A 26,190-nucleotide genomic window follows, 5' to 3' on the forward strand; every position below is an offset into this window, starting at 1 on the left:
GAGAGAGAGAATTTTGTTGTGGAGTTTGACTTGATTCTGTTGCTTGTCATTCAAATATTTGGAGTTTCCAGACAAACTGTACAAGCCACTCCATGGAGGAAGGGCAGTCAGAGGACCAAGGTGGAGACATGGCTTTAACCAGCATTGCAGCAGTCAGAAGTATAGATTAGGCATAGACAGAGGAACATGCTGCATCAGCCCCAAAGTCAGACCAATGCACAAAGAACTCCTACCTGGCAGGAAGCAGAGATAGGACAGGATTTCCTGGGGCACAATTGCTCTCTGGACTTCTTTGCCTCCATACTATCCCCAACACACACAAGACCAGTGTCTGTCACCAGATGGCCATCTCAGAAAGAGCTAGTTGTGACATCGCTTATTAAATTTGTGTATGATCCCACAGATAACCACCCCGTTTAACTGCTTGCAACTTTTCTAAATTTAATCATCTGTATTGAAATTTTCCATGTGTCATGTCTTCCTTGGCATCATCTCTTTACTTGTTTTGAAAAGTTTATGATGAAATGGTTTAGCTGTTTTGGAGACTGATGTTTTGTCCAAGCCAAGTTGCAGTTGCAGTTCTGTTGGGAACCACTAGCATATTCATGGTCTGAAGCAAAAAGCCAGAATTTGGCTGTGATGCCCACCTGGTGTCGAAGCCGTGCCTTTTGCTGCCTTCAGAAAAATGCCCCCCAAATTTGGCTAAATTATAAATCTATGAAGACCAGTGAGTTTGGATTCTTGCAGCTTGGCTACTTTCTGAAGATTCCACCTGTGCTGAACACAGTCAGTCCCAAGATGGCAGGGGCAGAGCAGGACTTTCTTTGCAAACACTTCTCCTGATACCTAGGGGTGACTCTCATGTCAAGCACTAGGATTTTAGTTATGTCTACGTTTGAGCTGGAAAACGTAAATTGCAGAAGGAATACCTGCTTAGGTCTGATCAAACTCAGCAGCAGCAGCATCAATAACCGTGGGCTCAGCTCCCATTGGCATCTGATGCCTGTCTCACTATTCCTTTCCATCTTTCCCTGTCCAGTATGGAGTGGTTTAGTTTCTGTAGACTAGCTCCACACCAACTGCTGAAACTAGCACACTAAAAATAGAATTTCAGCTAAGGTGGTGTAAATAGCTAGCCACGCCACCAGGCATCTAAGGTTTTGGACAGGACTGTATGTAGGGAGGCTAGTCTCTCCCAGTGCTAAGTGCTGAGGGGTGGGAATAAGGGAGCAAGAAAGGTTATGCTACTGGGGTAAGGATGAACAGGATTGGGAACTATTATGTTCTCTTACACCTCACAAAATGTGCTCATCTCATCACAGAAGACAAAGACATAGCTGGTAACTTTCCCAAGGGCTTTCAATCCAACTTTGAAAAAATGACACAGCAAATGGGGGTGGGAAGCAGTGGGAAGCAGCGGGGTGAAGAATTCTCAGTGTCGCAGAAACACAATCACACAGTTATTCAGGTCAGAAACGTACATTGTCATGACAAGTCACCTGCTAGGGCTGGAATTTTTGCATTTATCACAGGCAGATAATAACAGAAACATGTTTACGAATTTTTAACCAACCCCTCAATAGAACATAAATAGTGCTTACTTTCAGCGATACATTTTGGAGGAGGTATCCAGTTATTCCTTGTGCATTTAGCTTTGGCTTCTGGATTTTCAGGCATATATCCATGGTCACAGCTATAGTCAATTCCATCACCTTCTATGTAGGTTTTCCAGTAACTAGCTGAAAATTGACCGTTTTCCAAATGATCTGTAGAACAGACTCCTAAAGAAAACAAAAAAAAAAAAAGGTTACATTCAAGTATCAAACGGAAGTGAACATTTAAGAAAGAACAAAGAAAACAAAAACAAACAAACCACCCTCTTCAACACTAGCTATAGTAGAGGCTTGATTTTCAGGTATCACTGGGGAACAGGGGCTACAGGATAACCATATTTTCTGGATAGCCAAGCAGGGCCGCTAGCCCCGCTCCAATGGGCCCAGCAGGGCAACCACCCTAGGCTGGGCCACTAGCCCTGCTGCAACCAGTGGCAGAGCCAGTTCCGTCCATGCCCTTGGCCCAGCGGCAGCCAGCCCCAGCTAGAACTGCCAGTTAACTGAGGGTTCCAGTCATTTCAGTGCCACATAATGTAGATAATTGAAAAAAAATCTTTCAAATAACAGCACATGCTGCATGGTGTGGAAGCACATTTTACTGAAAAAAAATTATTTTTGAACATGAATGACCATGACCTTTCCTCTGCCATGACTTTGTGACATCACTTGTGTAAAGATATAAATGACAACACATGCCAGTAAAGAATTGGCTATCTGGACCAAATTGTCAGCTGGCATGAAACAGCAAACTCCATTGAAATTACTGAGGATATATGGATTTACATCAGCCAAAATACCTTGCCCAGTGTGCCTCTGAAGGAGAGGTGACTGCATGGATTTATTTATATCATAACCTCATTAACATCAAGAAAGCTTCATCATATCATATCATATCATATCATATCATATGGAGACATACAAGGCTGAGGAAGCTATCCAGCTCCAGAGGACTGCTGTCACATCAGCTGGGAAGGAGATGTTTCTATCACAGGGAGGACACTGGCTGCTGGTTACCACTGACAGCAGACAATGCTCCACTCCTATTTCAAACCCATCCACAATGATAATGGAAAATCAGTATGCTGCTCTGGAAACAATGGATGAGGAATCACCCCTTAAGCAAGAGGAGGAGACACCATGTTCTCCCAAGGCTAGGATGTTCACAGCCACTACTCTCAGAAGGAAGCATATGGTAGTGGAGGTTGGGGAATCTCTTCTGAGGGAGATGGAATCACCCGTTTGTTGCCAGACATGGCATCTCAGGAGGTATGCTACCTCCTAGGAGCCAGTATGTGAGACATTAAGGAGGCTTTGTCAAGGATCATCTGGAAGTCTGATGTAGCCAGACAAAGTCTCCCCCTTACAAGCCAGCTTGCTCGCTGCCACTCCCCCACTGAGGAGCACACAGGGCACAGAAACGGCTGCTGACAGCACTGTCTTTGATGCCTTTCATTGAGGCCCAGATGTGTTAGCTTATCGTGACCCTGAGAAACAGAAAGTACAGATAAAAGGCTAACAGGCCAAACTGTCAACAAGGGTGCGGGGGGACCTCAGGAAATCACCCCAGCTGGCATTGATGGATATGATGACCACACAGACATCCCAGAAGAGGAAGTCTCCGCCCACACAAAAGAATGTCCTGTACTCCTAAATTGCTTATCTCCTGTCTTACAAGTGCAAATTAAGTAAGAATTGCCCTTGTAACAAACTGGTGTCACAAAAGACAGACAAGTACGATCTGGCACCATAGATAAGAAAGAGAATACGTAACCTAAAGGGGTATAAAAGGTGGGCCCAGCAGAACTCTAACTTTGAGTGCATTCCACCAACTACCTGCTGGTCGGGTCAGGCAGAAGATATTGTTAAGAGTACAAGAGCAAACTAATCCACTAAGTAGGAAATATATGAAGTATATAAGGAGACCACCATAATTTAACCAGAAGGTAAAAAAATGAAAGGAGTCCACAAAAAGTGGAAAGTAGGTCAAATTACAAAGGACCTCAGGAGGTAAAGGAGTCCAGCGCCCTTTACCTACCTTTACCTTTCCAGTCCTAGGATTCTATGAGTTTTACCCCTACATACTTGTGTTATTAGTTTATATGCATCCTTTTTGAGGAACGGGGAGACCATATGTAGATGCAGACTGGCTCACTTATTTAGGAGAGCTTCAAACTAGGGTTTGAAGGGGCAGGTAATCAAAGCCTACAGGAGAGGAAAAAATATAGACCTGGGAGTTGGGTTGGAAATGGGAGGGAACATGGACTATAACAGCAGCGAAAAAGGAAGGATGTTGCAGAACTGGGAGGCAAATCAGATTAATATCATACATGCAGATATATAATTGCAAGTAGTATGGGTAATAAGCAAGAAGAAAATAAAGTCCTAATAAATAAACAGAACTATGACAAAGTTGGTATCCCAGAAATGGGTGGGATAATACACGATTGGAATAATGGTACAGAAGGGTACAGCTTACTCAGGAAGGATTGGTAGGGTAAACAAGTAGAAGGTGTTGCTTTATATATTAAAAATGTACACACCTGGACTGAGATGGAGATGGACATAGGAGACAGATGTGTTGAGAGTTTCTGGGGTAGGTTAAAAGGGGTGAAAAACAAGGGTGATATCATTCTAGGGCTATGTCTACACTAGCCCCAAACTTCGAAATGGCCATGCAAATGGCCATTTTGAAGTTTACTAATGAAGCGCCGAAATACATATTCATAGAATCATAGAATCATAGAAGAGTAGGACTGGAAGGGACCTCGAGAGGCCATCGAGTCCAGCCCCCTGCCCTCATGGCAGGACCAAGCACTTTCTAGACCATCCCTGAAAGCCATCTATCTAACCTCTTCTTAAATATCTCCAGTGATGGAGATTCTACCACCTCCCTTGGCAATTCGTTCCAGTGTTTGATCACCCTGACAGTTAGGAACTTTTTCCTAATGTCCAACCTGAACCTCCCCTGCTGCAATTTCAGTCCATTGCCTCTTGTTCTATCCTCAGAGGCAAGGGAGAACAAGTTCTCTCCCTCTGCCTTATGACACCCTTTTAGAGACCTGAAAACTGCTATCATGTCCCCCCTCAATCTTCTCTTTTCAAAACTAAACAAGCCCAATTCTTTCAGCCTTTCGTCATAGGTCATGTTCTCTAGACCTTTGATCATTCTCGTTGCTCTCCTCTGGACCCTCTCCAATTTCTCCACATCCTTCCTGAACTGCGGTGCCCAGAACTGGATACAATACTCCAGCTGAGGCCTAACCAGCGCAGAATAGAGCGGGAGAATGACTTCTCTTGTCTTGTTCACAACACACCTGTTAATGCGTCCTAGAATAATGTTTGCCTTTTTCGCAACAGCATCACACTGTTGACTCATATTTAGCTTGTGGTCCACTATAACCCCGAGATCCCTTTCTGCTGTACTCATTCCTAGGCAGTCCTTTCCCATTCTGTATGTGTGACACTGATTGTTCCTTCCTAAGTGGAGCACTTTGCATTTGTCCTTATTAAACCTCATCCTGTTTACCTCAGCCCATTTCTCCAGTTTATCCAGATCCTTTTGAATTATGACCCTATCCTCCAAAGAAGTTGCAAACCCTCCCAGCTTGGTATCATCTGCAAACTTAATAAGTGTACTTTCTATGTCAATATCTAAATCATTAATGAAGATATTGAACAGAACTGGTCCTAAAACAGACCCCTGCGGAACCCCACTAGTTATACTTTTCCAGCAGGATTGAAAACCATTAATAACTACTCTCTGGGTATGGTTATCCAGCCAGTTGTTCACCCACCTTATAGTAGCCCCATCTAAGTTGTATTTGCATAGTTTGTTGATAAGTATATGATGTGAGACCGTGTCAAATGCTTTACTGAAGTCTAGGTATACCACATCCACCACTTCTCCCTTAACCACAAGACTCGTTATTCTATCAAAGAAAGCTATCAGATTGGTTTGACATGATCTGTTTTTAACAAAACCATGCTGGCTGTTCCCTAGCACCTTACCACCTTCCAATTGCTTGCAGATGATTTCTTTAATTACCTGCTCCATTATCTTTCCTGGCACAGAAGTTAAGCTGACTGGCCTGTAGTTTCCTGGGTTATTCTTGTTCCCCTTTTTATAAATGGGTACTATATTTGCCCTTTTCCAGTCTTCTGGAATCTCTCCCATCTCCCACAATTTACCAAAAATGACTGCTAAAGGCTCAGATACCTCTACTATCAGCTCCTTGAGGATTCTAGGATGCATTTCATCAGGCCCTGGTGATTTGCAGACATCTAATTTCTCTAAGTAAATTTTAATTTCCTCTTTTCCTATTTCAACTTCTAAACCTACCCCTTTTTCACTAGCATTCTCTATGTCAGCCATTCCTTCAGATTTCTCATCAGTGTCTCAGTAGCATGCAGGCGACCGCGGCACTTCGAAATTGACGCGGCTCACCGCCGCACAGCTCATTCAGACGGGGCTCTTTTTCGAAGGGACCCCAGCTACTTCAAAGTCCCCTTATTCCCATCTGCTCATAGGGAATGCATGGCCATTTTGAAGTTTGGGGCTAGTGTAGACAGCCTAGGGGTATACTACAGACCCCACAAAACTAGGTAGAAAAAATGGATACCGATTCTTCTAAACAACAAAATCATCCAAAGCACAGGATTTGGAGGTGACAGGGAAATTCAGCTGTCCAGTTCTATGTTGGGAAACTAACACACAAAATATCCAATAAGTTTTTTGAACTGTGTTGAAGACTTTTTAAATTTATTTCAGAAGGTTGAAAAGGCTAGTGTGGGGAATATGTTCTCGATTTGTTTTTATCAAAGAAGGAGGAACTGACTGAAAATTTGAAAGTGGAAGGCATTTTGAGAGAAAGCAACCATAGAATCATAGAGTTCATGATTTGAGGGGATGGTAAAGGGCACAGCAGCAAAATAGAGGAAATGTATTTCAGGAAGGCAGATTTTGGTACACTCAAAGAGCTGGTAGGCAAGGTCCCAAGAGAAGCAAGACTAATAAGAGAAACAAAAAAGAGTTGGCAGTTTTTCAAAGGAACATTATTGAGGGCCCAAAACACTGACCTTAACCCTAGGCCTCAGTTGTAGTATTGTGATCAGTTTTGGGCACTTCATTTCAAGAAAGAGGAGGAGAAATGGGAGAGGGTCCAGAAAAGAGCAACAAGAATCATCAAAGATCTAGAGAACATGACCTATGAAGGAAGGCTGAAAGAATTATTGTTTAGTTTGGAAAAGAGAAGATTGAGGAGGGACATGACAGCGGTTTTCAGGTATCTAAAAGGGTGTCATAAGGCAGAGGGAGAAAACTTGTTCTTCTTGGCCTCTGAGGATAGCACAAGAAGCAGTGGGCTTAAACTGCAGCAAGGGAAGTTTAGGTTGGACATTAGGAAAAAGTTCCTAACTGTCAGGGTAGCCAAACACTGGAATAAATTGCCTAGTGAGGTTACGGAATCTCCACCTCTGGAAATATTTAAGAACGGGTCAGATAAATATCTATCAGGGATGGTCTAGACAGTAGATGCTCCTGCTGTGAGGGCCGGGGGCTGGACTCGATGACCTCTTGAGGTCCCTTCCAGTCCTAGGATTCTATAAGTGTATGAGTCTATGAAAAGGAAGCTATTCCACTATGTAGGAAAGATAGAAAATATGGCAAAGGACTAAGACAAATTATGAAGGATGGATATAAGCAAACAACACAGGTATGTATGCAGGGTCAAAGGCATAAAATGACTTCAAACTAACTAGAGACATAAAGGGTAACAAGAAGACATTCTATAAATACCTCAGCCCTCTCTCACCATAGCACTTTGGGGCCAGGTGAGAGGTGTCTCTCCATGGTCACTGCAGCACCAGCAGGCACAATCAGGGGTGCGGCACATGTTCCCTATTTGAGGCAGGGCCAGGTGAGGATGTGTGTGGCTCAGAGAAGGGGTACCTGTTCCCCAGCAGTGGCAGCTCTGGGTTTGGGGCTGTGGCCAGGGAAGAGGAATGACCCTCCTACACAGAGCTGCCACTGCCAGAGGAGAGGCACCACTACTCTGCCATCCCATCCTCCACAGGCCCCAGCACAGAGCTGCTGCTTTTTCAGTTTTGTTCAGAAATTCTTTTTGTGGCTCTGCCCAGGTAATGGCAGTTTCTGGGAAACAATCTTACCAAGAGTGAGCAAGGAACAATCCATGTCTAAAACTGATGTCAGATGTGAGATGGCCCTGTCTTGATGAATGTTGTAAAATAAATAGAGTGTGATGAGGCACACCAGCCCTGCACTAGTACTGAGAATGTTAATCCCACCCTCTGGGATGAGGGGGCCACAACCCCCACAGTCCTCCTGGATGTGCTCAAATTGGGGACCAGACATAAAAGGCAGTGACCCAGCTCAATCAGGATAGACAGCCTTAAAGGAAGGGCATGTATCAAAAGCTCCTTCAGAAGAACTCCTGATACTTTGGCCAGGAAGTCCTGCTTGCACATGAAGCCCAGAGATCAGGGAGACCAAGATGGTCTGATTTGCGGAGGAGCCAAGCAACCACAGCAACCCACAAATGGCAGTCCCAGAACAAAGGGTAGAAAGAAATCTAGAAAGGACAAGGGAGTGGTATCTCCCATTGGACAGAGTTAGCGTGTTGCAGTCAGATTCCCTGCTGACCTGGTGGTGGGCTACACCTCCATCATTAGGTACCTGGGGTGGGGACCTATGGGGGCAAAAGGCCACTGTGGTTGATTCTGGTTATTGGGCCATACTGTCCTGAGGTGAGGGCCACTCTAACTGACTCAGACAGACCATAGAAACAAACTTTGGTTGTTGGTCTATGTTGTCTTGGATGAGAAAGTGGGACCACAGGGAGCAAAACTACCCCTTCCCCACTCCAGGTGGGAATGGGATGCAGATGCCCCACGACACAAGACCATTCAACATTGTTTGAAAGAAATGATGGACAAGCACAATCATAGAAGAAAATGTCCTGAGTGAAAACTGAATTTGAGTATCTTATGTAATATGATTCAAGAAATGTTTGACAAAACTAGCATGTCACTTCAAAAGGTAGGTCTGGATCTTCTTGCTGCTGTTAATTCGTGGTCTTCTTTGCAGATATTTGTTAAGCTTAATGTTTCAGTTTCATGATTTTGAAGAGCAAGCAAAAAAAATGGAAAGTGGTGTTGATGAGTCCTACCATAAAATGTGTAGCTGTATTGGAAAGCAAAAATTTCTTGAGGCCAAAAGTAACAATACTTATTTTTTCAGTGTGTAAATGCAAAGGGTTGGGACACAATTTTAGCTGCATCTCTCATCACTACTGGAATCCTCCAAAGAGTATTATTACTAATTTCCAAGAAAAGTAAAAAAAAAAGATTTCTTTCATATTGTATTGTACATGAAGTACATGCAATTGTTCATTATGATAGGAATAGTTGATTATTCATATAAATAAAATAATTTTAAGATTTTTAATAAGATTCAGAATTAGGCTTTGTTTACACACTAGCTATGTACCTAATGGCAAGTGTCTAGTTAGAGGCATGGAGATTATTACTTGTAACATATTGTTATAGTAATATGCTTTAAAGACAGCCCATGTTTCATTGCAAAATTTGACTTGTTAAACCATCTTTTGTTTATCAATTTTGTATGATTGTGAAAACCATCAGAATTTGACAAGTTAGAATAAGAGTGAATGTTTTATAGACAATTATGAAATGAAGTTATATGATGGATGACCTGAAGTTGCAAGTGGAATAAAACAGGGCAACCTTCAGTAGGGTGCAGAAATTAAAATATTGGAGGGCCACACGTGTTCTCAGGCCTCCAAGTACTTACATTTAAACAGGGTAGTAGGGGAGGGGAACTGGGACCCTCCATCCAGTAGCAGTGAAATTAGAAAATGGGGAAAAGGTACAGCTAGATGCAGTTGAAGCACCTGGCCTTGGTAATGTCTTAGGAATTGATGTATTGGCAGGAAGATAACAGACTCTAAATGGACAAACTTGGGCTTTTGAAAAAGCTATTGCCAGTGTCACTGCTGTGCCCCCACTGAATCAAGTGGCGATATCAAGGAAAAGGAAATAATAATATTATAGTGAAATACATATATCTCATAGACCTGGAAAGAACCTTGAGAGATCATCAAGTCCCATCTCCTACACTTACAGGAGGACCATGCAACATCCCTGACAGATATTTTTTTCCTTAATCTATTTGCCCCAGATCCTTAAATCACCTGTTTAAGGCTGAACTCACAACACTGGTTTTATTAGATCAATGCACAAACCACTGAGTGAACCATCTATCCCACTTCGGCACAGGCTAGAACCCATGATTGCTAATACCTAAACCACTACCTTACCCACTGAACCATGACCCACCCAGGCAGCATGTTTGGACATGTAAAAAGAAGCCTTCCCTTTGTCCCTCTTTCCAAACAAACTCTTCAGTTAAAACAATATAAACTGGCCTCAGATACTAAGAGAGGAATCCAGGCCATTCTTCATGAGCTGGAAATGGAATGGGTAATCATAAGGCAATTGGCAGAGTGTAATAGTCCTATCTGGCCAGTGTGTAAGCCTGATCATACCCGGAGATTAACAGTTGAATTTAGAGGTCTTACTGAGCTGCTGCAGACCTTTAATGCTGCTGCCCTCCAAATTAAGGAAATCTTTGGCATTATAGAATGTGCAAATTTCCAGGAGATGGCAGTGTTGGATGTAGCAAATTTATTCTTTGCCATTCCATTGCACAATAAATCATGGGGACAGTTTGGAATCCACTGGGGAGGAGTGTAGTATTTGTTCACCTGGATACCCGAAGTGGTGGGTGCACAGCCCCACTGTATGCCAGGTCATTATAACAGAGGGACTGATGGGTTTCATGGACCCTGAAGAGGTTACCATGTGGCATTATGTTGATGACATTCTGACCAGAGGAGATAGCCCTGACAAAGTTCATGCAGTGGGCCAGGCCATTTTGCAACATCTTAAGCAGTGTGGTTTAAGTTTAAAGCTAGCAAGATTCAGGGGCCTACACAGGAGGTTAACTTCTTGGGTGTCTTGTTGATAAGTGAAAAGTGGGTGATTCCAAATGCAGTAGTATATAAAATATTAAGATGGAATGCACCCACCACCACATCCCAAATGCAGACCACAGTACCAGAGCCTTGCAACAGGTGATAAAGAAAAATAATAAGTGTTTGTGGGAAGCTAGACCAACAGGAAGCCTTTCAAAGCCTGAAACAGGCAATTGCCAAACAAATTGCTTTGGGATCCTGGAGGGATCAAGCTAATAGAATGTGTAGTTAAACCAAGGCTGGACCCTATTTAAAGCCTCTGGCAGAAGATCACAGGAGAATCTCAAGGAATCACTGTGGGTTTCTGAAACAGAGTGTGGAAGGGAAGTGAGGAAAACTATATACCTCTGGAAAAGCAGGTTCTGGTGGCTTCTCAAGCTATGGCATATGCTGTGCCAAGCCAGACTTTTAAAGACAAGTACAAGAATGTATGTATTATTTGCTGTTGATATCAAGGTAGGGAGAGAGAAGGGGAGGAAACAGGAACCTGGAAGATCAAAGTCTAGCTCTCATTTCACACAACAACCATGTTTAGTCCTAAGAAGCACAGCAAGCCCTTCCCAATTTCCCCTGAAGTTACCTGCAGTGTGAGAGTTTCCCATAGTGCACTGCTCCCTGCATCAATGTAAACCCTACTAGCAAGGGCACACTTCACTGACTTAATTACGTTTGTCACATGTTGATTTGCATTAAGTTGATTTAACTTTGTAGTGTAGACATGCCCTAATAAACAAGTTACCTACAAAGCAACAGGAGAAAGTGTATGTACGCACATGTACATGCATGTGAGTGGGTGTATATGTGTAGGCATGTACATGCATAGGCAATGGCACATAAGGGAAAATAATCTTCCTAAGTCTTTCACACTCACAGACTGTTTTCTGACAACTGAAAATCCTCAAGACAAAAGGACCATCTCAGCTTCTCCATCTCAGGAACAATCTACAACACAAAATACCCCTCCTGATAGGTCTCTCCCAGTGCAGGTTATTGCTGATCCTTGTTCATCCTTCCTAAACCTGCTAGACTCAGCGCCTTCTGCTCACTCTCTCACTCTCAGAAGAATACCAAGTCCTTGACTATTCCCTTGCAAGAAGTTCAGATATGTTGTGGAGGGACCAGCAATGAGGAGGAAGGAAAAGGAGAACAAAGGAACAAAAAACCAATAAACCCCTCCTCAAATCCTACAACCAGGCCTGCTCCCCCTGCTGGTACCATTTAATGCTGCTGTTTCCTGGTGTAGAGAGAATGTGTTCAAAGGAGCACATATGTCCTTGGATGAGTCATGGCTCAGGGAAAGCAAGAGCCAGAATGGAGCAGTGATGTAGTATTACCCACCAACTCTCAAGTCCTGGTGAAATCCAGTGACCCCATTGCGCTATAGAATTCTTGGCATTTATAGTACAGTAGAGTTTTTAGAGAAAATATAAATGTATTTTTACTTACTGAGGCATTGAGGCATGGGATCCCAGCCATCTTTAGTACATCTGACATTTCTATCCCAGTTTTTAGACAGATAACCATGGTGACATGTGTATCGAATTGACTGCCCTATCTGTGATGGAAAATATTGTTCTCTGTAGTATTCATAATGGGATTGCAATTCTCCATTTTCTATATTTGGGTAGTCACAGGGTCTCACTTTTAAAACAAGAGTTTAAAATAAAATATAATATTATTGCAAAGTACATGTAAGAAAAATCCAGTTTGCTTAGTTCTGAATATTCACATTCTAGTTCTCTTCTCAGCTTCCATACTTTATTATTTGAACGTTACCCTAAGTGAAGTGATGTTTTCAGGACATGTACTGTCTGATGATCGGGCTCATGTTATCTCTGACACCAGTAAACTTTTCCTACCAAGCAAGATCTCACACTTTCAGAAATTGTTAATGAGGGAAGAAAAAGATGGTTCATAACTAGGGCTATGGTGTGTGTGATGACTCAGAATCCAATTATGACCTGTAGGTTTTGTTTTACCATTCATATAGCATACTGACCTTCTTCCAGGCATCCTACCACTTGGATAACTAATATACACAGCTACAAATCTTGCCTGTAGAAGGCTGAGTCTAGCACATTTTGTCAAACAAATCATGATGTATATGTTGGCTGTATAATTGGATGCTGTTGGCTGTATAACTGGCTGCTTTACCAACTTACAACATATCATCTTATTTTCAAAGGAGTTTTATCCAATTCCACCAAGGTAAGATGTGCAAATATGTCTATTTCATTTCTGTTTACATTGTCAGTTCTAATAATCTTTGTATAATTGTTGAAAGTTTAAAAATGTGTTAAATTAAAACCAACTTACAGGTACAGCGTGGAGAAGGTAACCATCCATTCTGTGTGCATTGTGCTGTGTTCCTCCTATCGTTTGTAATAAAGTAAAACCCTCGATTACAGGTTATGGTGATAACATCCTGGTCTCTGAACAATTTCTCCTGAGGGATGTAATTTCCATTAGTCACTGATGGAGGATCACATGTAATTTCTAAAAAGAAACAAATGAGGTTAAGAACTGGAGAAAGGACATTAGGATCAGAGGGGTAGCCATGTTAGTCTGTAGCTTCACAACAAACAAACAAAGAAAAACACGCAGTGATGTAGCACCTTACAGACTAACAATTACCTACTAAATAAAAGTGTTAGTCTTTAAGATGTAATAGGACTGGGGTTTTTGTTTTTGTTTTCGTTTTTTGGGTTTTTTTAAGAACATTAGGCTGTAAATCTCTTCTTTTAAGATTGTCTCTCTGTTTACTTGCTTTACTACCTTTGTCATATCTGAATGTCCTCTGCCTGCATAAAATTGACACAGTGATATTTCCATAGACTGCAAATCTAAACTCTTTTCCAATCTGCAGTGATGCGAGTCTTTGCTTGGGATAGCTTGTTTTATTTTGAGGCTCAGAATGGGGAAGTTGTTATTACAATTGTAATTCTGACTATTGTACAAAAACTTCACCTAAAAATGAAGCCTTGCAGTGAAACCTGAAGTTGATAGCACTGGGTTTGTCTAATCATTTCCACATGGTGCTCGTGTTGGATGGAACGAGTCCAGAGAGTCGGGAGGTGTTACACAAACATGGCTTAGAATTTGAGTGAAGAATCCTTGTACTGCTTATTCCCATAGCAAACAAATCATTAAAATCATGTTAATTTTTTAAAGACACAGAAAAAACGAAACACAGTTCAAGCATTTGAAATGTAAAGTATCAAGACTTTTATTTTAAACAACATGCCTTATGCCCTCCCCTTAACACTGGAGTGGTTTTATAAGAATGGCCCTGTGACAATTTTTAGACAGAACCAAAGATGTTGGTCATTATTCTTTGTGGGGGAAAAAGAAGTTAGTTCAGATGGACTGGAGCAACAACTGTTAATTTCTGATCTTGTTTCAAGATGATACATGATAAAACACACACACAAGCCATGTCTACACGTGCACGCTACTTCGAAGTAGCGGCACTAACTTCGAAATAGCACCCGTCACGGCTACAAGCGTCGGGTGCTATTTCGAAGTTAACTTCGACGTTAGGTGGCGAGACGTCGAAGTCACTAACCCCATGAGGGGATAGGAATAGCGCCCTACTTCGACGTTCAACATCGAAGTAGGGACCGTGTAGTCGTTGCACATCCCGCAACGTCGAAATTGCGGGGTCCTCCATGGCGGCCATCAGCTGAGGAGTTGAGAGACACTCTCTCCAGCCCCTCAGCTCAATGGTGGCCACATGGAGCGGCCCCTTAAAGGTCCCCTCCCCCTCCCTTCCTGTGCAGGAAGCTGAGGGAACGTGCAGGCGGCAGCCCAGACATGCGGCCAGCCTGCACGTCCCTCAGCCATCCAAACCAGCCACCCCACCTGCGATGGCTGCCCGGCAGCCCCCCCAGCGCCCCCCGGGGACCCCCCCAAGGGGAGCCAGGGCAGCCAGCCCAGCCAGGTGGGCAGCCAGGCTGGCAAGCGGCAGTGGGGCCCCTCCTGGATGGAGGCCGAGCTGCGGGACCTGCTGGGGCTCTGGAGCGAGGAAGAGGTGCTCCAGGTAATGGGGAGCAAGAGGCGGAACATGGATGCTTTCGCTCAGCTGGCCGACGGCCTGGCTGCCCGGGGTCACCCTGCCCGCACTCCTGGCCACGTCAGGAGTAAGGTGAAGGAGCTGTGGCAGGGTTACTCCCGGGCCCGGGATGCGGCCAGCCGATCTGGGGCCATCCCTGTCACTTGCCCCTTTTACAGGGAGCTCAGGGACATCCTGGGCCCCCGGCACACCTCCTCCCCTCCGGCCACCCTTGATACTTCGGCCGACAAGCCCCAGCAGGCCCTGCAGCCGGAGTCCGCCCCGGATGTAAGCCCCGCACCCCGGGGGCCCCCCCCCGGAGCCCACCCCCGGGACATCGCGGCAGGAGGCGGGGGGGGGGGGGGGGGCTCCTCCTCCGCAGAATCCGGGCTGCAGATCCTCCTTCTGCCCTCCCGGAGCAGCAGCCGGGCCTCCGCCCCCCGGGGATCTCCGGACTGTGGGAGTGGACCGACAGGTATGTACCCCCCTCTGGTGTACACCCCTGGGATTGAGGGGCGGGGGGTAAGAGATATGTGTCCAGGGCCCCCCACATGCTCACATGGCCATGGCCCCAAGGACAGCAGGGCCATGTCCCTCACAGCAGTGCATCAGCCCCTGCCCCCCTCCACCCCACACGACAGTGCCATGCCCCATCCCGGGGGCAGGGGGGAGCGGAACCTCGAGGGGCCCCTGGGAGGAGGGGGTGGGACACCCCGCAGCAGCAGCAGCAGCAACAGCAGCAGCAGCAGCAGCATGTGATGGAGTGGTGGGAGTGCAAAAGGGAGACTCAGGCTAGATATGAGCAACAAGAGCCGAATAGCTCCCAGGGGCAAAGGAGGATCGTGGGGCTACAGCTGGCAGGTGACACCTCTGCCCTGAACAAAGAGGAGGGAGGAGCCGAGCTGGCTTGGAATTGGTGGGGGAGGGCGGGGGCCACAGGTAGAGGCTAGGGGAAGGGAGAGCTGGAAGGCAGCCAGCCTGAGGAGGGGGAAAGCTGCATCCCAGAGGGGCACCCCTTGGGGTCTTCTCCCCAGGACGGGTTGGAAGGACTGTCTCTTCTGACAGCTGGTGCTGTCACTCCTGGGAGAAACTGGGCATCTGTGGCCTAAGAAACCTCTCCTGCTCTCAGACCCTGCGGGGTGAAGTGAGAGTCGCTCCCACCAGGGGACGGGGTGCAGTGCAGGGGGACCCCTGAACCCCATCCATCACAGCAGCATCTCCCGGGGACAGGGATGGGGAACCTGCAGCACAGGGCTGGGAGGACAAAGGCCATGGCTTGCGGCCGACACTAACACCTGTCTCCATTCTTCTTCCCCCCCTCCTCTCCTGTGTCCCGCACCTGCACCATCAGAAGGACCGGAAGAGAGCGCCGGCAAGGCATCAGTGGTCCCGGAGAGCCCTCTGGGGCCATCGCTCCAGGCAAGCCCCTCAGCCAAGGACCGACCGGCCCCACGGCGGGCTAGACGGCGGACCCCGCGCCACCACCAGCCGACGGCGACGGACCCCCAGCTGCTGGCCATCCACCGTTGGCAGCTGGAGGTCGCGGAGCAGCACCTGCAGCTGCAGAAGCGGGCACTGGCCTGGCGCCAAGAGGCATGGGGGCCTACATGGAGACTTTCAACCGCCTGGTGGACTACCTGGCCCCCCATGCCACGCCGGCCGCCGCAGCGCCCGACGTGCCTGCTCCACCCGCCGCACCACCAGCTGCCCCACCCGTCGCCGTCCTGTCCGCCGTCGCCCCGCCACCCACCGCCGAGGGCTGGAGCGCCTAGGGACCCCTGGAGCCAGCTGAGACTCGCTGGGCATATCTTCCGGTCCGGCCTGCTCCCAGCCAGCCCTGGACAGGGCTGCAGCCGCGGCGGGGCTCCCGGCCACCCACGCCCAGTGCCGGACTTTAGGGGCGAGGGGCCCAGGACGTGGCCCCCCCCCTTGTATATAGTTTGAACTTATTATTTTGTGCCCCCCGTTTGCCCCGTCCCCCCCATGTAAATAGTTCTCCCCTTTATCCGCCCTGGTTTTCTTTTTATTACTGAGCACACTTTTTTCTTACTATTGTTTTATTTGTACATATTACTTTGGTTCCACAAGTTGTATATAGTTTGTTCTTGTTTTATATATTTATAGTTAAAAAAAAAAGTTCTCAAAGAAAAAGCAGTTTAAGTTCAGCCACAAGTGCGTGCTGTCATTTGTCCAGGAAAAGTGGGAGGGGGGTGCGGTTGGGTGCTCCATGGTGTGGGCGTTGGGGCAGGAGTGTGGTGGAGGAAGGGGTGGGCAGTGGGGGGCCTGGCAGAGTTCACCCCACGGCCTCATCATCGAAGTGGGCCCTCAGGGCCACCCGGACCCGGGTCCCTTTGGGGTCCACCTGCCGACTGGGGGCAGCGGGTGGCTGCACGTCGGCCCTGCCGGCCTCCACAGCCCAGCCCTGGAAAAAGGCCTCCCCCTTGCTCTCCACCAAATTGTGCAGGGCGCAGCAGGCACCCACAATCAGGGGGATGTTGTTGGGGCCCGCATCCAGGCGGGTCAGGAGACATCTCCAGCGTCCTTTCAGGCGGCCAAATGAGCGCTCCACCACCTGGCGCGCGTGGTTCAGGTGCTGGGTGAAGCGCTCCTGGCTAGCGGAGAGATGGCCCGTGTACGGGTGCATGAGCCAGGGCCGGAGGGGGTATGCCGCATCTGCAATGACAGAGGGGCATGGTGGTGTCCCAAACAGGGATCTCCCGCTGGGGGATGTAGGTCCCCGCCTCCAGCCAGCGGCACAGGCCCGAGTTCCGGAAAACCCGGGTGTCGTGGTTGCTGCCAGGCCAGCCCACATAAATGTCCTGGAAACGTCCCCGGCTGTCCACCAAGGCCTGGAGGACCACAGAATGGTAGCCCTTGTGATTCAGGTATCGTCCTCCACTGTGATGTGGGGCGTGGATGGGGATGTGAGTCCCATCCAGATCCCCGAAGCGGTTGGGGAAGCCCAGGGTGGCAAAGGCCGCGATGGTGGCATCTGGGTCCCCCAGCCTCACGAGCCTGTGCAGGAGCATGGCGTTGATGGCACACACAACCTGCAGGGAAAGCACATGGGACAGCACCAATGAGGGTTGAGTAGGGTGTGCATGGCCCTGCCCTGCCCTCCCCTCCTCTGCCCTGGCCTGCTCTGCCCTCCTCTGCCCTGCCCTGCCCTCCTCTGCCCGGGCCCCCCTCCCCTGCCCTGCCCTCCCGCCATGGGTTCTCTTACCTCCATGAGGACAGCCCCAACGGTGGCCTTGCCGACACCAAACTGCTGTCCCACGGATCTGTAGCTGTCGGGAGTGGCCAGCTTCCAGACAGCGATGCTGACCCGTTTCTCCACAGGGAGGGCACGCCACATGGCAGTTTCCTGGTGCCTGAGTGCGGGGTTGAGCCACTGGCACAGCTCCATAAATGTCTGCCGGCTCATCCTGAAGTTCCTGAGCCAGCGGTCGTCGTCCCACTCCCCAGGCACCAGCCGCTCCCACCAGTCGGTGCTGGTGGGGTAGCTCCACAGCCGCCGGCGTGTGAGGCGGGGGTGGGGGCGGGGTGCTGCAGAGTTGGGGGTTGAGCCCTGCTGCCCTTGGGGCAGCTCCTCCTCCGGTGTAGCAAGGAGGTGCTCAGCTGCCTCCCGCATGGCATGGAGCAGGGCAAACCCTGCTCCTGCCGGGAGGGCTGGGTGGACCTCTGGCTGCTGCTGCTGCTGCTGCTGCTGGGAGTCCATGACTGCGTCGCCCGGGGTCTGTGTGCCTATGGCTCCTCAGACCGCGTGCTGTGCAGGCTGAGTGTGTCTGGGAGGGGCCCTTTAAGGGAGCGGCTAGCTGTTGCCCCGGAAGCACTAGTCCGCCCTGTGACCCTGTTTGCAGCTGTGCCTGGCATCCCTATTTCGATGTGTGCTACTTTGGCGTGTAGACGTTCCCTCGCTGCGCCTATTTCGATGTTGGGCTGCGCAACGTCGAAGTTGAACATCAGTGTTGCCAGCCCTGGAGGACGTGTAGACGTTATTCATCGAAATAGCCTATTTCGATGTCGCTACATCGAAATAAGCTATTTCGTTGTAGGCTTCACGTGTAGACGTAGCCACAATGTGAGAGAAAGGAATAGCAAAAGTAGATAATTACACTTCTGTCTCTAGTGAGGATTCAGACTTGCAACTTCACTCCTGGAGAAATACAAACAAAGCAAACTCCTTTACCTGGCATTTAGAAACCTGGTAAATGTGCACCTGGATCACATTATTTAGGGCATTGTCTTTAGCTGTCTTTTTTGGTCACAAGATCACAGCAGTATTACAAATTGTGTCTGGCTAGGCCAGGATTTTACAAAGCAGAGGGCAAAAAGAGAGACTGATAGAAAAGATAAGGTGGGAATGGAAAATGACGAGAGATGGGAGGACAGCAAAAATCAAAGTTGCACATCTCAGCTGGGTCTACACTGGAAAGTGTTGTCAACAGAAGGTCCTGTAGCCACGTCTGTAGACAGAGAGAGACTTCCCGGTTGCTGGGCAGCAATCTTTGCAGAGCTGCCATTCTGCTTTCTGGCACCAGAGGGCAGTGCAGTCTGCATGCAAGTTTGGTGTAGCTGCAATCTGTGACAGAGGTTCAGTCGAGATTTCCCTGACAGTAACTTCTGTCGACAGATGCTTCTCTTGTGGACATAGCCCTCGGATGATATTCCCATTTTTGCTGGAGACAGCAAAGGATATAGTGTCTTGTGGGTCTGTTTCTCTGTCCCACTCTTGTCTGGACATCTTTCGGGATCAAAATGAAACTCTAGTAGTGTCATAGTATCCAAGGAGATGAAAGGTGCAACGCTGATGCTGAAATCCTTCTCTGTCCAGTCCCCCAGTCTCCCACCCTACCAACCAACTCTCCCTGAAAACCACCTCCCATAGAGCCAGTTAAGTATCCATGGAGGTTTTTAAGGAAGCTGTCACAAGCTGTTCATTCAATTACTTTATGTTCTGCACTGCCTAGTCCATTTGCATGTTCTCTTATTTACAACATACACACAATCAGTTTCTTTCCCCCTTATGTTTCTTAAATTTTTATATTCCAAGCATGGCAGAACAAAGTACAAGAATGTCAGAAGACTTCTTCTGCCCAACCTTCTCTACCATGCCTAGCTCACTCTCCAAGCTCTCCGCTTGCTTCCTTGACCTGCCAATTATATTTCTTACCCTTACTGAGCTAATTAGCCCAACCATTGCACCCAGTGTCAAGAACCTCCACCATAATAGGCAAATTGGTTCCAATTAATCTTCTGTGTTATGCTCATGTACTCTTTTCTTCAGATTGCTAGGCAACGCATAAATGGAGATGCAAATTCTAATGTAATTGGGACCTTATTGATTAATGGCATTGTGATTTTGAACAAAGTCTTGAACTTTCACTCGAAATATTTTGCCAGCCATGGAAAGGCACAGGGTATAGACGTCACACGCTTTCGATGCACTTACAAGAGGAAAGGCAGGCAGCCATATTCTGCTTTCGCTAGAGCCTTTGCATTGTTTTTATATTCAGTTTTATATTCAATAAATTACAATGATGCTGTATAGAGAATATCACACATGGATCACTGTGAGCAGGTGCCAATGTGGGAGGAAAGGGTATGGAGGATTTTTTTGTGTTATTAAGGCTGTCAGATAATTTACACTCTGCAATAACTTAAATAGGACAATGAACTACATATCACTTTATAGATCAATTAATTTATAGAAACTGAATGAAATAGAAGTTACAGCACTCATTTTGGAGACAATTCAAAGAATCATAGAATAATAAAACTGGAAGGAACCTCAAGGAACCTCAAGGAACTGGAAGGAGCAGTCCCCTGCTCAAGGGAGGACCTGGCACTGTTTAGACTATGCTTGGTAGATATTTGTCTAACTGGCTTTTAAAAATCTCCAGCATTTCAGATTCCACAGCCTCCCTAGGCAATTTATTCCAGTGCTTGGCCACCCTGAAGCTGAGGAAGATTTTCTAATGTCCAACCTACACCTCCCTTGTTGAAGTTTAAATAAGTTTAAAGTTTAATTCTTGTCTTATCACAGGTTAAGGAGAATATTTTTTCTTGTTCACCCTTGTAACAACCTTTTAGTCACTATGGCAAGGGCCCCTCCTAGCCAGGCTATTGTTCAGTTCAGTCTTTCCAGTCTCTCGCCTCTTTTCTCCCACGGGCTAGGGCTTGCAATCTGCTCCAGGGACTCCCTGCTCTGCTGTCCTGACCTGAAGCTGGTCTGCCTTGCTCTCAATTTTTGCTGTCTCTCCTACACCTCCCTTCCACTGTCTCCTCAACCTGTATTGAAACTGTGGAGGGGTTTTAAAGGCCTTCATTAAGCCAGCAGTCGAGTCAGCTGGCTCCAGGCTGCCTGAGCCAGCTCCGTCCCAGCTGCTACTGATTGCCTAGCACTTGAAAACTCTGTTCATGTACCCACTCAGCGTTCTCTTTTCTATACAAAACAAACCCAATCTTTTCAGTCTTCCCTCAGAGGCCATGTTTTACAGCTCCTTAATACTTTTTGCTGCTCTTCTGTGGATTTTGACAATTTGTGCATGTTTTGCAAAATGTGGCACCCCAAACTGGACACAATACTCCAGTTGAGGCCTAATAAGGACGTTATCAGGTTGTTGTTGTTGTTTTTTTTAAATATCTGGGACTCCATACAGGACTTCTCAGGCTGGCTGATGTATCCCCCTGTACACTATGGCTACGTCTACACTAGCACAAATCTTTGAAATGGCCATGCAAATACCCATTTTGAAGATTACTAATGAGGTGCTGAAATGCAAATTCAGTGTCTCATAAGCATGCCGCTGGCCGTGTCTCTTCAAAATTGCCACTTTTCACTGCTGCATGGCTCATCTAGACAGATGTCTTTTTTGAAAGGACCCTGCCAACTTCGAAATCCCCTTATACCTATCTGCTGATTCCTGTGTTCTGGAAGGGATCAGGAAATCTCTGTGTGCATGCCTAAGACTGAGAGATCAGCTATCAGAGATTGCTGTTTGTTTTTATCTCTTCTTAAGCTCTCTCATGGTAAAAGAGCTTGGGGTACCCCTCTGGAATAAGTTCCCAAGCGCTTTCTTCCTGGGTTCAGGAAGGAGGTTTTCTTACTTGGAAGGTGGCATCTTCCTTCCAAGTCCAGGGAACCTGTAATCTTGGGAAGCTTTTAGGCAGAAGCCTATAGAGATGCAAGGTATTTTAAGGTCTCCTGCACACACCCCACCTTCTGCACTTGAAGTGGGGAACTGCCTTGATATTGAGTATCACTTACATGGTAAGTAGTCACATGAGCAGGGCTTGCAGGACCAGACTCACATTTACAATGGATTTCAAATACTGAATATTTTTAGTAGTTGCTCATAGCTATTTTACAATAGGCAGTCCACACCTCTCAAAAGTTTTGTCTACAAAGCCTTGACAACAGATGATGAAATGTGGGTGAAAAAATATGACTGTTACTCTTCCCCATTCCTATTCCTAATTTCTGATGTCCTAGTGTCATGGATTTTCAGACCTGAAAAGACCTTTAGATCATGTAGTTTGACTTCCATTGTACCATAAACCATTGAATTTGACCAGCCACTCATGTTTTAAGCCCAATAATTTGTATTTGACCAGAACCAATCTTAAGAAAAGGACATCCAGATCTTCATTTGAAGACATCAGGACATGAAGAATTCACTAATTCTCTTCATACTTGATTCAAAGGTTAAAAAGTTGTGCCTTATTTCTACTTGGAATTTGCCTGGAGCTGTTTTCAGCTATTGGTTCTTCCTTTGCCATTCTCTGCTACATTGAAGTGTCCATCAGTATACCCTACTCATTAATGTATTATAATTCAATCAAGTTACGCTGCGCTCTTCTTTTTGATAAGGAGCTCAGTCTTGTTAACTTAAATCTCTCACTGTGTGACATTTATCCAGATGAGAAATAATTGTGCCTCTTTTCTGCTGCATCTCCATTTTTGAGCTTCCTTTCTAAAATGTGGGCATGCAAACTTGATCCAATAATCCCAGTACTGGTTTCACAAATGCTTTACGTATAGGTAAAAAATACCTCTCTGCATCAACTCACTACTCCCATATTTGTATTTTACACAAGAATTGTATTAGCCCTTTTTGCCATATCATCAGAGTTTGTTTTATAATCTCTAAATCCTTTTTAGAGACACTGCTTTCTAATATATAGTACATATCATTATGTGTTTGTATTACCTTGGAGTATTAGTTCTGGACCAGGACCATAGCTGACTAGAAAAATACAAGAAACAAACAACAAACAAGAAAAGATCAAAAGCAGACCTTTACAAAATGGTTTTGGATGCCATCCATTTTGGGTACATTCTGCTTCAGATCGTTCACCAAACGTATATCCTGTATTGCAAGTAAACTGCAATATTTCCTTCTCCTTGTAAATTTTCCTTGGAGTGATTAAGTTTCCATTACTGATCGTCGGTGCCTGGCATTTTATCTCTAAGGGCAAAAGAAACAAAATATATAAATAATTGTGATACCTGACTAAAAAAACACACATCAGGATATAGGTACAAAAATGTATTTTACATGGCTATTTTAAAATTATGTGGAAATAGTAAATCTGTGTTTCAACATACATTTTGAATCATGAGTCTCTGTAAAACATAAAGTTAGATCATGAATCATCCAAGACTTCATGAATTTTTCTTTGGATGTTGAAGACTTCTTTGGGTTAAATATACAGAGGACAAAGTCAGCCAAATGGCATGAAAGCAGCAGCACTCCAACAACAGCTTTAAACAACAAATGTATTTAATACCAGTCTTCCACTTCTGGATTACGAAAGAGAGTGAGATGCCAGAGCTGAAAAGTCTATTCACTCAACAGTGTGAAAAAAGCAACTAACATGCTTATCACCTGTCACACATCTCCTAAATAAAACCTTCATGATCAGTTAACATCCAAAAAAATATTCAGGACTCTGAAAACTCAGTGATTTCAATATTAAATGGCAATGTTGAGGTAAGAAATCCTTTCTGACGCAAGAATGCTTGATGCAAGTACACTAGTAAATCAAACCCATATTATCATATCTACTTACAAAACTAAGTAAGATTCAAATTATTGATGTTTCTGACCATATCACTTTGAATAAAGCATGACCCACCAGCATTGTCCCAGTTTTGACCTAGAAGTAAGATTTTGATATGATTTTGCTTTGTCTTAAGCAACATTGCAGGAGAAGTGAAAAAAGACAGCTTGATATTTTCAGTACTGAAGAATGCCATTTACTCCATTGCTGTAGAGCAGTGGTTCCCAAACTTTTCAGCATCATGCATCCTTGTTGATTTTTGAGAAACCCTCAGCCCCCCCACCTCTTCTTTAGCATCATCCAAACCAACTGTTAACAAAAAAATCAATTCATAACTTAGAATAAACACAAAAACATGATATAAAATGTCATCTAACATTCAAAATAAGCACAAATAGTTTTTCCTGGCCTTTGCAGGGGTTTGGTGCAGCCCCAGCTGGCCAGCTGCCTGAGTCCTGTGCCAATGGACAGAGCTGCCTGCGCCAGGCACCTGCCCGCCTGAAACCTGCGCTGCCAGATCTGTAGCCAGCCATCTGAGCCCCACGCTGGTGGGGCCAGCCTCCCACTCCGGCTGCCCGAGCAACCCACTCAAGCTCCATGCTGCCAGGGACAGCTGCCTTTCTGCCAGCCTGAGCCGCCTGAGCCCATTGCTGCTGGGGCCAGCAGCCAGCCTGCCAGACATCTGAGCCCTCAGCTACCTCTCTGATACTTGTCACTGTATATATTTTGCTAGTTCCATAACTTGCTTGTAGGATAATTAATTCATAAGAATTTGTAAGGGCCATTGTAAGAGCTTCAACAGTGCATGCAAATTATCCTGGTTAAACAGAAATGTCACTAAATTAAAATATAATTTTTTCTCACCTTGACATGTAGGTACTTCAGCATTCCAATCTCCATCAGCTGAGCAATGTATTTCCTTAGGTCCAGAAAGTTTGTAGTTTGCGTTACATTCAAACCGTATAACTTGGCCAACAGAAAATTCTTGGTCCATTCCATACACACCAGCTGCAACAATTTTTCCATTTTCTGGTTCTTGAACTGGTAAACACTTTCTGACTGTAAAAATATATCAATAATGAGTTGCCTACTCTGTAACTGTACCGTAAAACAAAATGATCATTATGAAAAATAAGGTGTACACTGTAGCAAAATAAGAAATCATTCTGGGATATTTTAGCAGGATTGTTGTAAGCAAAACAGAAGTAGTAATTCTTCTGCTCTATTCCACATTGATTAGATCTCAGATGGAGCATTGTGTCCATTTCTGGGAGATATATGTCAGGAAAGACATGGACAAATTGGAACAGTTCGGAGAAGAGAAACAAAAATGATGAAAGGTCTAGAGAGCATGATCTAGAAGAAAAGACTGAAATAAATGAGTTCATTTTGTCTGGAGAAATGAAGACAAAAGGGACATGATAATCATTTTTAATTGCATGAATGGTTATTGCAAGGATGAGGGTGGTACATTGTTCTCTTTGACCTCTGAGGGTATGACTAGAAGCAATGGTCTTAAATTACAAGGGAGGTTTAGGTTGCATATTGGGAAAATATTCCTGTCATTATAGTTAAGGATTGGAATAAATTTTCTAAGGAGATTGTGGCATCTTGATAATTGGAAATTTTTAACATCAGGTTAGACAAACGCATGTCAGGGATGATCTAGATAATATTTAGTCCTTCCTTGAGTTCAGGGGACTGGAGTGGATGACTTCTTGGGGTCTCTTTCAGCACTACACTTCTATAATAAATATTAAAATACAGAACAATTGAAAATATACTGTCAGTAAACTACATAGTAAGCACAAAATTCTGTTTTATGAGACAGAGAGAGACACTAGGGTATTGCCTCCATCTTTCTCCCAGTTTTCTCCAGTATAACTGTCATCTGCCATTTCTTTGATCTTGCAACCTATTTCAGGATTCCCCAAAAAAATTTATAAACAAAACATCATGCAGGATTAAGTATTCATTTTAACAGGCAATCATGTTTTTCCTTTACCCTGTGTCTACAGGTGCCCCTTCCTTTTGAAAGGGGCATGTTAATGAGCCTGTTTGAAAGATGCTAATGAGGCACTGCAATGAATATGCAGAGCCTCATTAACATAATGTCGGCCATGGTGATTCGAAAGTGCAGCTTTTCGAATCACACGCCACCCGTGGAGATGGGACCGTCCAAAAGGACCCCCCGAGTTTTCGAAAGCCCTTCTTATGATCACCAGATAGGAAGAGGGGCTTTCAAAAACTGGGTCGGGGGGTCCTTTCAGAAGGTCCTGTCTCCACGGGTGAGTGCGATTCAAAAAGCTGCACTTTCGAAACACCGCGGTCACTATTATGCTAATGAGGTGCTGCATATTCATTGCAGCGCCTCATCAGCATCTTTCGA

At 45.6% G+C, this 26,190-nt stretch overlaps 1 protein-coding gene across 1 annotated transcript in view; it reads right to left on the reverse strand.

Moving 5' to 3' along the window:
* Positions 1-26,190, reverse strand: part of CFH (complement factor H) — a 103,765-nt gene that overhangs the window by 64,849 nt on the left and 12,726 nt on the right. The window contains exons 5-9 of the mRNA XM_075003305.1: positions 24,666-24,860; positions 23,036-23,206; positions 13,001-13,180; positions 12,131-12,325; positions 1,602-1,781 (exon numbers count right to left, since the gene is read on the reverse strand). Of these exons, the coding sequence (XP_074859406.1) occupies positions 1,602-1,781; positions 12,131-12,325; positions 13,001-13,180; positions 23,036-23,206; positions 24,666-24,860 (921 nt within the window). The remainder of the gene's footprint in view (positions 1-1,601; positions 1,782-12,130; positions 12,326-13,000; positions 13,181-23,035; positions 23,207-24,665; positions 24,861-26,190) is intronic.

The sequence above is a fragment of the Carettochelys insculpta genome, chromosome 9 (assembly GCF_033958435.1).
Source record: "Carettochelys insculpta isolate YL-2023 chromosome 9, ASM3395843v1, whole genome shotgun sequence".
Taxonomy (NCBI): Eukaryota; Metazoa; Chordata; order Testudines; family Carettochelyidae; genus Carettochelys; species Carettochelys insculpta.